The sequence below is a fragment of the Cenococcum geophilum genome (assembly GCF_001692895.1).
Source record: "Cenococcum geophilum 1.58 unplaced genomic scaffold K441scaffold_12, whole genome shotgun sequence".
NCBI lineage: Eukaryota > Fungi > Ascomycota > Dothideomycetes > Gloniales > Gloniaceae > Cenococcum > Cenococcum geophilum.
Window position 1 is genome coordinate 470,535 of NW_027137570.1, and position 12,023 is coordinate 482,557.

General features: G+C 47.5%; 1 protein-coding gene across 1 annotated transcript; it reads left to right on the forward strand.

Annotated features, from left to right (window-relative positions):
* Positions 1–254: 254 nt before the first annotated feature.
* K441DRAFT_704266 (putative potassium transporter 5) lies at positions 255–3,464 on the forward strand (the record flags this gene model as incomplete). The annotated part of the gene is made up of 11 exons (XM_067653527.1): positions 255–370; positions 530–764; positions 852–1,023; positions 1,081–1,125; positions 1,185–1,354; positions 1,431–1,554; positions 1,629–1,671; positions 1,739–2,093; positions 2,159–2,537; positions 2,614–2,741; positions 2,820–3,464. 11 exons carry the CDS (start codon positions 255–257, stop codon positions 3,228–3,230), a joined length of 2,178 nt encoding a protein of 725 aa, XP_067506163.1. The 3' UTR covers positions 3,231–3,464.
* Positions 3,465–12,023: the final 8,559 nt, after the last annotated feature.

Genomic DNA, 12,023 nt, shown 5'->3' on the forward strand with positions numbered 1-12,023 from the left:
AAGATGCAGCCACAATACTGTGGCTTGGGCTGATAAGTTTCGGCGAATTATCAGTTATCAGGATAACTTGCTGCAAAGACGAAGTAATAATGTATATACAACGAGCCTTCTTGTGCGTTTCTCGGTTCGCTGGACGTTGAATTGCAGCCGAGCTCTCATCACCTCTCTATTCGACCCTGAACCCACCATGACGGACATCTCTCTCAGCGACCTCAACAACTCCGACCTCAGAATCGCCACGTCTGTCGTCCGCGATGTCAAAGACGCGGGCTCATAGCCGTGGGAGTATCAAGTGGATGATATCGGCACCGCGGGCGGGCTGGACTCGGGGACTTCCAGTCTCCACGAAGGAGACACTCAGGAAAGACAGGTGAGCGCAGAACCAGCTTCGTTCGTTTTGGTTTTCCGTTGCGCCACCGCTGCTAATATATTTGGCGAAGGAGTTTCGCGGATGGGTTCTACTATTGTAAGTCTGGTAGAATTAAGAGCCTTGCACGGTCGAACACTGAGAAGCATTCTACTTAACCAGTCTTGTTTATCAATCCATCGGTGTTGTCTATGGTGATATCGGAACTAGCCCGCTCTACGTGTACTCGTCTACTTTCACGTCCAACCCGTCCCACGACGACCTGCTCGGCGTCTTGTCGCTGATCATATGGAGCCTAACCCTTATGGTGTCTGTAAAATACGTTCTTATAGTTCTCTCTGCCGACGACCGGGGTGGCGGGGGGGTATTCGCGCTCTACTCGTTGTTGTGCAGATACGTGAGGCGCCATCTATCCTCCATCCGTTCTCTCCTCTTCCTACGCTAGCTATTCTACTGTACGGCCGACTGATGGCGTGCTCCTCAGGCAAACATCACGGATGGTGATCGCAGATCCGTGAGGATGGTTAGCATGCGCTACCCGAGCACGGAGTTGCGGCCTGCGAATAGGGAGTTCCGGCGCGTGTTGGAAGCCCATCCATTAGCGCATGCGATCCTCAAGGGGGTTGCCGTGGTGGGCGTGTGCTTAATGATCGCAGGTAAGGGAAGAGATGATGAGTGGTTAGTGAAATCGTAATTGCTAATAGCTAGATTAGACGGCGTACTCACTCCAGCACAATCAGTCCTTGGTGCCATTCAAGGCAAAATCCCCTACAATATGTACCCGCCTCCAATGGCTAGACTAACGCCAAATTCGCAGGGCTGAAGATCGTAAGGCCCGACATGTCGTCGTCAACGATAATTGGCGTCTCCTGCGCCATTCTAGTCCTCGTGTTTCTCGTGCAACGCTTCGGCACTGCTAAGGTCGCAGTGTGTTTCGCGCCAGTGGTCATTTTCTGGCTCATCCTCAATTTTGCGTTTGGCATATATGTAGGCACCCTCCAATGGCATGGCAAAAAAGAAGCTCCTAGCGTCTCGCTAACGATAAGGGCCGACGGGGGATTAGAATCTCACCACGCATGATTACACCGTTCTTAAAGCATTTTCGCCGTATTTCGCGGGCCAATACTTTGTCCGGAACAAGACAGAAGGATGGAGATCTCTGGGCGGCATTGTTTTGGCGTTCACAGGTGCGGATTCTACTTAGTGGCTGACTCGTATCGAATCATGACATCACTAACAAACCTTTTGCCTTTGTTTCCAGGCGTCGAAGCTATGTATGCCAACCTTGGAGCCTTTAGTCGGAGGTATCATCCCCAAGCATCTCCATGCCACTCGAGAAGCGGCTTCGTGTTAGAAAACTGACCGTAACAGGGCGATCCGAATCTCATGGCTATGCTTTGCCTACCCGTGTTTACTTGTTGCCTACATCGGCCAGGCAGCATACATCAGCGACGACCCCAGCGCCTACTCTAACCCCTTCTTCAAGTCGGCCCCACCCCGACTATTCTGGCTAGGATTCATCATCTCGATCCTCGCCGCTATCGTAGCCTCGCAGGCCCTGATCACTGGCACATTCCAACTGATCTCGCAGGTCATGAATCTGTCCTATTTCCCGAAGGTGAAGCTGTTACATACTTCAGCGATGTTTCATGGGCAAGTTTATGTACCGTTGGCAAATTGGTTGTTGATGATTGGTACGGTCGTTGTCACTGCTGTTTATAACGATGTGAGCCCATGACATGTTTCTCTTAGAAAATAATTCGTGAGACTAACGCCAGTTTCTTCCTTCAGACAGCCAGATTAGGGAGAGCTTACGGCACTTGCGTAGTTCTCGTCACCTTCATCACAACATGCATGGTATCAGTAGTAGCGATCATCATCTGGCGGATCCACCCTGTCATTGTTCTAGTTGGCTTCCTCATTTTCGCTTCTTTAGACGGCCTCTACCTCTCCTCAGCGCTCACAAAGGTCCCTGACGGTGCTTGGTTCACGCTGATGCTGACAGCCATCCTCTCCATAGTGCTTTTCGTATGGCGCTACGGAAAGGAGCAGCAGTGGCGGGCGGAAACATCGGACAGGATTTCACTAGGACAATTGGTGGTTATGGATGACGAAGAGAATCCATGCTTGAGCCCGGGAGAAGGCGGTGGTGAGCTCACGGAGATCAAGGGTCAGTCAAGCCTTCTGTTCCACACAAAGGTTTTGGAGAACCTTAGGAGACTAACGAAGTACTGATATTCACACAGGCGTTGGAATATTTTTCGACAAAGACGGCGATATGTCGCCCGCCATCTACACGCAATTTCTCCGCAAGTTCAAGGCACGGCACGAGCTTACAATCTTGTTTCATCTGCATCCGCTCCCGAAGCCTCAGGTACGTCACCCAGTGCTCCACGCAGACGACGCCATTTAACACCATCCCGTCACGACGCTAACGCATTGGCAAACCTAGGTTGACCCAGAGGAGCAATACAAAATCACTACCACCTCCATACCAAACTGTTTCCAAGTCCACGTCCGCCACGGGTTCAACGAACACGTGGTGACGCAAAACCTCGGCCAGCTAATAGGCGACCGCCTCCGCAACTTCATCACCGGCCACGGCGGAATGCCCGGCAACCCCCCGGACCATCGCGATGAAACCACTCGCCAGAGACTCGAGGCGATGGCGAAGGCGTACGAAGCAGGGGTCGTCTACGTCATCGGCAGGGAGCAGTTGAAACCCAAGCCGGAGACGAGCTTCGTGAGGAGACTTGCGCTTGGTGCGTTTATTTGGTTGCGCCAGCTTTCCAGGTCGAAGGTTGCGGAGATGGATTTCCGGTTAAATGATGTGTTTGAGGTGGGGGTTTTCAAGGAGGTCTAGTTATGGTAGAGGAAGTCAACCTAATAGTGGGCGACGGATGCAAGCATTGGGACGCTGTTGCAGTCTCTAGGGCTAATGGATATTAATGTTCTTAATTTTTTTTGACAGTTATCGTGTGTTCTCAAGTATAGTTAAAAGCTAATAGATTGAGCTGGGATCATGTTATCTCTTAGAGTTAGCATCTACGATAAATAGGAGTGCCTATAATAATAGGGAATACTTACTAAAGGCGCTTAGTATTTCTATTTTACTAGGCTGACAATAATAGGACAGTGGTAGATCGACACCCCCCTTGATTTGGCTCAGCCCCATTATCTCAATTGACTCGGAGAGAAAATCCACCTCGCCTCCTGAGCCAATCAGCGGCTGGCACCGCCACATCTCTGTAACCCCTGTGACTCCTGCAAACTCCTAAGCCAATTAGCGACCGGCGCCGTACGCCACAGGCGTTAGTGCTTGCGCTAGCTTTAGCAGCCAATTACAGAGCACTAAGGTGGATTCCCTTCCGAGGGTCTAAGGGAAAATAGGCGCGATTTATAAAGGTAGACCAGCCTGCCTAGTAGACAACAGTTGTATCGCCTTTAACGCGGTATATCGCCCCCTAATATACCACCACTTAACTCGCCGATACCTCCATTTAAAAGCCCTCCTCTCGCTCTACAGAATCCATCCGTAATAGAGCCTAATTGTTCCCCTAATGTCTCTACAAACGTCTCTACAAACGTCTGTACGAACGCCTACACGAACGCCTACACGAACGCCTGCACGAACGCCTGCACGAACGCCTATACAAAACCGTTTATAAGGCCTTCAAAAACAAGCCCAAAATACAAGTTCTATATACTAGGAAGACTACAATCGTCTGCACGAACGCTAGTATAAACGCTCATACAATCAATTAATTAATCGATCAATTGCCCACACGAATGCCCATACAAACGTCTATACAAACGCCCGTACGAACGTCTCTACAAACGGCTCTACAAACGTCCATACAATTGATCAATCAATCAATCGCCCACACGAACGCCCGTACGAACGTCCAAATCGTCTCTACAAACGTCTCTGCAATTGATCGCCCGTACGAGCGTCTGCACGTCTGCACATCTACACGTCTGCACGTCTGCACGTGGCTCTACACGAAGCTCTGCACGAAGCTCTGCACGAAGCTCTGCACGAAGCTCTGCACGAAGCTCTGCACGAAGCTCTGCACGAAGCTCTGCACCGAAGCTCTGCACGAAGCTCTGCACGAAGCTCTGCACGAAGCTCTATATACGGAGGCTCTGCACGAAGCTCTATATACGGAGGCTCTGCACGAAGCTCTATATACGGAGGCTCTGCACAACGGCTCTGCGTACGACGGTTCTGCGTACGACGGTTCTGCGTACAACGGCTCTACTACGGAGGCTCTATATAAAAGCTTTGTGCAGAGCTTCGTGTAGAGCTTCGTGCAGAGCTTCGTGTAGAGCTTCGTGCAGAGCTTCGTGTAGAGCTTCGTGCAGAGCTTTATGCGGAGCCTCCGCAGAGCTTCGTGCGGAGCTTTTGCTAAGCTTTAGTAGAGCTCCGTGCGGGGCTCCCCTAAGCCTTATTCCGTAGAGCTCTTATAAGCTTTATATCTATATAATATTACTTATCCTTAGGATATTTAGATAAAAGTGGTACCATTTTAAAGCGCTTTATAAGCTCTATAAATCCATACTAATAGAAAAATTATTTATTTAATATTGGGGGGTGCATTACAAGTGTAAGTATATTAGGGTTTTTTGCCAAGACTATCCGGAGACTATCCGGATAGTCTCCGGACACTATCAGCTAATAGGTCTATTATCCGAGAGGCCTATCCTCCGCAGGTCTGGCAACTTCTAGACGGCGAGGGCAGAACTTAACCCAGTGGGCGACAAAGTCGTCCGGGGACCTTGCTGCCAGCGCAGCATGCACAAAGTCAATTGTGCGATCAAAGATGATAATAACTGCGTCCGCAAAGGTCGCTGTCGATCGGTCGCGATGGAGGCAACTCTGGGCCCGGCACCCCTGTTGAGGCCACCCTCAGCAAGGGCAAAGGCACCTTCATAGTCTCCTTGTTTAGAGAAATCGATTGATACTAATTTGATCGTTTGTTAAGCAGTTTCGACCAATGGGTCGGTTTTTCGCCTTGTTGATGATAGCTTGCTCTAGTGCATTATTACACAGATTGTCAGTTGTCACCGATAACGATGAAGGTAACGAGGGCGCTCAAGACCTTAAGCACATCAATCACCCTTACAAAGCACCTCAATTTAGGTATATAAGGTGGGGTGAATGGGGGATATCCTTATGTATCATAGTCAACTTAGGGTTAGAAGTTTGTCCTGTAGTCAGCTCCTTATCTCATAAATCAGACCCCCGGGGAGAAATTGCGCCACGGCGTGGTGCTAAGGGCTAGCACTACGCTTGTGGACCTTACCCTAGTCCTATGGACTCCTGGACCAATTAGACCACACCGAGAGGAATTTCTCCCCGAGGGTCTGAGAGCTTATGGGTGGTAACGGAGCGTTAAAATACACCAAAAATCACCTTTTTCACTGCCGTATCTCGACCCTTTTATAACATCTAGTTATTATAAAAATACTACGAGGTAGGAGCTCTTTAGATTCTCTATTTATTATATTAAATAACGACGTCGTGGCTATATTATATAAAATATTAGATATGGGTAGTCAGCCGTATTTTCTGTCGGTCGCATTTTACCTCAGCGAGCTCAGACGCGATTTTTTAGCTAGCATCGGAATAACCTACGCCGTCTTCCGAATTGCAAAATCACGTCTGAGAGGGTTTGGCGAGTTTTGTTAAAATCCTAAGCAAAATCCGCAAAACGGAGATTGCGGATATCTAATTCATTTATTTATATAACGCGTTATTATTACTAAAAGTCCATATATTATTTTTAAGACTTAAGGCTTCTAAATGGTATAAATTTTATAATACGGCTATTGCTTAGTCCTGATATTAATTTCGTTAAAGTTAAAAAACGCGTTGTTAAAAGCCTAAGCATGTATTGTATCTTATTAAATAGTCTGCTAATATAGATAAAATTATACAGATACGTAGATATCTACTACTTAAAGCTATTGCAACACCTAGTAGGTGCTATACTTAGGTCCTTCCTTGCAAATATCCTCCCTTGGCCCGGAATGCCTCCACTACTGCTAGGGGGCAGAGCCTCGTGCAGAGCCTTAGTAGAGCTTCGTGCAGAGCTTAATGCAGAGCTTCGTGCAGAGCTTCGTGCAGAGTCTTAGCAGAGCCTCGTGCAGAGCCTTAGCAGAGCCCCGTGCAGAGCCTTCGCAGGGCTTCGTGCAGAGCCCGGCGGAGCCTCGTGCAGAGCTTCGTGTAGAGCTTCGTGTAGAGCTTCGTGTAGAGCTTCGTGTAGAGCTTCGTACAGAGCTTCGTGCAGAGCTTCGTGTAGAGCTTCGTACAGAGCTTCGTGCAGAGCTTCGTGTAGAGCTTCGTACAGAGCTTCGTGCAGAGCTTCGTGTAGAGCTTCGTACAGAGCTTCGTGCAGAGCTTCGTGTAGAGCTTCGTACAGAGCTTTATTACGGTTGCAGTAGCTATCGTAGCAGAGCATTTTCGTGTAGATTTTCGTACGGAGAAGCATATTCTGTAAGGTGGGCTTCGTGCTATAAGCTTCGTGTAGAGCTTCGTACGTAGCTTCGTGCAGCCGATAAAGTCTTATCTAATGTAGACGGCTAAAATATCGTGTATTGCTAATCTTGCTGATCTTCGTGCAGAGTATTCGTGCCATAGTTCTTCAGTGCATTAGCTTTTTGTATTATACTTCAAGTTCAGAGCTTAGCGTTCTTAGTTATCTTCTTGTTTAGAGCTATTATGCAAGGGGGGGCAAGTAGGGGCTGTGGAGGACGGAGCAGCGGTCTTCTCCGTCATTGGGTGATCATAGGTTGCTGACGTTTGTGGAGTTAGCGGTTGTAGTGGCAACTTGAAATCTCGTTACTTAATTGTCTGAGAGCGTTTGTAATCTTTGCGACTTTATGGGGGGTTGCTAGTATCCCATTAGTGCTGCCGTGTTGGTAGATCTTATATTGCTCTATATATTTCGGAGTACCGATATTTTATCGGTTCGTATTGGTTCGTATCGCTATTGACGATGCTGACGATCTAGCTGACGTTAACTACTATTTATAATAAGTCGCGTCGCTTAATAAGTCTATAACAGCCCCTTAGTCTATAGATTATTTTTTAATAAAAAGGTTAGCGATATCCGCTTGCAGAATATGCGTATGTCCGCTAGTTAGTTCTTCGGGTCTGAGCTTGGCTGAGGTAAGAGCTATAAATTTTGGGTGGGAGCTGCTCTTTCAGGTCTTTTTGCAGCGCTCCGTAGCGGGTATACTTAATTCCTTCAGCTTCGTTTCGCTGAGCTCTTGGCACGATAGCCAAAAATCCAACCCCCTGTGTTTTTCTACTCCGTGGTTTGGCAAGATATTGGCGTGGGCGTAATCGTTTCGCGCTTGGCAAATATGAGGTGATTTCATCTGATCCATGTAGCAATTAGTAGTAGATTTGAACCTTGTCGGGACGGACAAGTCACTGAGAAGAACTCTGTCTAATTGTATGTTTGGCTCTAGAGCCTCTATAAATACATAAGGAAAATAGGTAGTAGACTACTTCGCTGACCGTATCGTAGACCGAGTCGTAGACCGTGTCGTTGACCGAGTCGTAGACCGTGTCGTTGACCGAGTCGTAGACCGTGTCGTTGACCGAGTCGTTGACCGAGACAGTAGTAAGACATACGAGAACAAGGTGGTGAGTCATAAGGTGGTACCTGAGAGTGACCTCAACGGTCGACACACCCCCCCAGCTGCTCAGTCAAGACTGAACAGCTGGATAGAAAATAGAAAAAAGTCACGATAGCAATTTGGTGTTGAGATAAAGAAATCCTCCATAGAGTTACCTTGTCCAATGTTATCCAAATCGAATCAAATTAGATCCTTAATATCTTATATAGGTGACTCAAAAGCTCCTTCCAGTTCTTAGGTAGAATCGGAAACCTTTCGCTGTGTATTCGCTGATCGACATCAGTCAGGTAGGCTTGGTGTCGCATTAGCTGCTTCTTCCGTCGTCCTCCTTCTGCAATTTTACTGTCGCCTATATCGTCTCGAATCCCCTGCCTTGGGCGGGTTTCCTTTTCTAGAATATATTCGAATCGTGATCCTTNATTGGTTGATGCGGTTGATTGAGGCTCTGGTGACTGAGCTGGGGTAGGAAGGCCAGGTGGAGGATNGTCCTTTGAGGCTCGCGGGCCTATTGCGTCATCGTCTTGAGGATTGAGCTCCTCTCGATCGGTCGCTTGAACTTGATTTCCTCCGGAATCCACCTGTTGACTTCCACCGATATCCACTCGAGTCTCGTCCTCGTCCTCTGGCGTCTCGTTAAGCTCTTCCTGTGACGTCTCGTTAAGCTCTTCCTGAGGCGTCCTTTCTGATACTGTCTTGTGAGCTTTGCTAACACAAGTCTTATATTCAACGGTCGTAGAGCCTTCTACAACCGCTCTAGTTACTTCTTTAGGCAGTCGCCCGACCGCATTAATTCCTGCGTGTCCGAGTCGACTATGCGAAAACCGTCCATCTACCTTTTGATTCGGTAGAGGCTCCGTCGGTTGAGCCGCGAAGGACGCGTCCTCCGTCGTGCTCGGCTTCAATTCGTTATATTCGAGGGTTATCTGACCGTGGTGATATCCGCAATATGCGAACTTCTCGCCACCGCGACGGTAGAGGTAGTTCCCTTCATTGTGCCAAAAGACACCTTTCTTATTNAGTCTTTGATTANAAACTAGATTCGTGTGAAATCCTGGTACGTACGCAGCCTCAATNAGATNAATCTTCTGTTTTCCTATTGGGGTGATAACCGTGACTTCAGCTGTTCCGAAGCCTTCGATATTTTCCATACCAGATCCAGTATACAACTGTTCACTAGCCGATCGGATATCACCTATAAATCTTNCTCTGTCGTTGATGACATGCAAGGTCGTCGCAGGGTCNAGAATTACACTATCACGGAGAGCGTANTCTGATGCGACATAAGCTCCAGCTTNATNAACTGCGAAGCTTCCAAGTGGGTTGCTGGGTGAGCTCTTCTGCTCTGCATTCTCTGCATTCTCTNGCTTCTTGTCGGATGAGGCTTGGCTCCTCAATCGGTCGATCAAGGCCTTAAATTCGGGTGGAGCCTCAGCAAGCTTCTGCTCTACTGACTGCATTTTTNAGTCGTTTGGTTTCCAACCCGACGGTCGAATTGACTNAACTAAATACCAGCAGTACTTGAACGGGTGCTNCTTTCCGCACAGGCACTGCTTCCAATCCTTCTTCTCTGACTCAGCGTCTGATTTNGGCTTGCTAATTGGCTCTCCTTTGAAGCTGGCTGCATAGGATCCATCCTGGCTCCTTGCCTCCTGAGCAGACTCCAAGCGACGGTGATTTCGGTAGACCTCGATGATGGCTCGAAGGGTAGGTAGCTTTTCCTTCTTCCTCTCAAGGTTCTGTAATTCGTTTTTCCAGTATTCTGACCATCCTGATGAGGCAGATTCGACGGCATACACGAAGTCCTTGACTGNTCGATCGCCATCTACCTCAGGTAGTTTAACCTTCTTGCAATCGTTGTACACCTTTTCCCACTCGCGGAGCCANTTCTCGATATTCTGACTCTTNGGGGCTTTCTTCATTTTCAAATATTGGGTGGCTAGGTCGACCTTCCGAGCATCGTCGGTCGGAGCGACAGCCTGCTTGAGCGACACAAGGACATCATAGACGGTATTTCCTTCGAAGGTGTAGTCGATGTAGTCACGGGAAATAGTACTGATGATGTAGGTGCGTAGAGACTTGAGGGCTGCTTCCTCTTTTTCATACCGCTTGTAAGCACGGTCGTACTATTTTCGTAATGCTCGAAGCTCTTCCTTCTCGCCTTCATCGAGGGCTGAGAACGTAGTCTTCTGAGGATTAACAACTGATGGTGATGGCTCTGACGGTGCTCTGTGTCTAGGTAGATCATCTTTCTTGACATCCGGATCGATGTACTCCCATACATTCTCACCGTCGGCTCTATACTTGACGACACCAATCCATTGGTCCCAATCGTTTTGGGCCTGCTAGGATCACAGTGTGCGTCGTAATAAGGGTTTCGGATTGTTGAGAGGACATTTTGAGGCTTCTACTGTTCAGTTGACGATAGGGTAATCAGGTTTCAAATCAAAGATGATGCAGTAGATGGCCCGGGCTCATAACTGTCGGACGGACAAGTCACTGAGAAGAACTCTGTCTATTGAATGTGGCTCTAGAGCCTCTATAAATACATAAGGAAAATAGGTAGTAGACTACTTCGCTGACCGTATCGTAGACCGAGTCGTAGACCGTGTCGTTGACCGAGACAGTAGTAAGACATACGAGAACAAGGTGGTGAGTCATAAGGTGGTACCTGAGAGTGACCTCAACGGTCGACAAATTGGGGCCTCTACGGCGACGAATTCCTCTTAACGTCACGCGCGTATAAGGAGCTAAAGATCTCATAACTTATAGAGTAGGCTTTTCTCTATAATTTGGTGTAATTTTTATGTCGACAGGTATTATAGGAGGGTAGATCAATTTCGTTAAAGTTAATGAGGTCTTCTCATATAAACGGTGTTTAGGTTTTCCTATAAATCTCGCCAAAGTCCCTCAGACTAAGAAAACGATTACCGTCCTAAATCAGCTTAGCGGACGGTGCGGATATTCCTATATCCGCAATCGATTTCTTGGTCTGAGCTTCTGAGGTAAGGTCGCATTTTCTCGTCAGTCGCATTTTCTCGTCGGCCGCAATCTTGCCTTACTACTCTACCTTATATACTTCTCTACGTCTAATTATCTCTAAAATACTATAAGGTAAAAGCTCTTTGTCTTCTCTATCGCCTCTACGTTATAGCGATATCGTAGCTTTATTTTATAAGGATTTAGATATAGGTAGTCGGTTAGTTTTAGTAGTTTTGTCGCAATCTTGCCTCACTGCTAAAACTTACGTACTTCTCTAGGTTTAATTATCTCTAAAATACTACGAGGTAAAAGCCCTTTGTCTTCTCTATTGCCTCTACGTTATGGCGATATTATAGCTCTATTATATAAAAAGTTGGATATAGGCAGTCGGCCGAGTTTAGGTCTAAAATTTACGAAGATTCCGTTGAGAATCTAACTTACGTTTTACGACGATGTATCTCGCCCCTTAGTATTCTAGATAACGTAGGTGATAGGGTTATGACGGTCGGCATAGTTATGACGGTCGGCTACTACCGCCTTCCTAGTTGGGCTTACTGCGAGAATGGTTTGGAACATTAGAATACTGCCCCTTTCAACAAGTGTTACAGCTCCGTGCACGTCTCCCCCTGAGCTTCGTTCGGCAGAGGTCTCGCAAAGCTCCGCAGCTCCAGGAGCTTGCAACTCTATTAGGGCCTCCATAACGGCTTGCAGAGGCGTGCAAGATAGATATATTGCATAAGCGGAGGGTTATCTACAATTCTATCCCTTACGCCGTTAAGGCGCAATAGAAATGTGGCCCGTGCGCGAACACCAAAAACATCGACGCGTCTCTGCATAGAATCTACATAGCTTCCTACCTTAATTATATCACCACAATGGGTCGTAAACGTACTTCCAATGACGCAGATCTTGTGCAACCTGATCAATATATTGTTCTAAAGAACAAACAGGCTAAAATCCCACCACCGGAGCCCTGGCCACTACTAGATTTTAATCCCTTACCTATTAATTTTCCATTTACTAATAG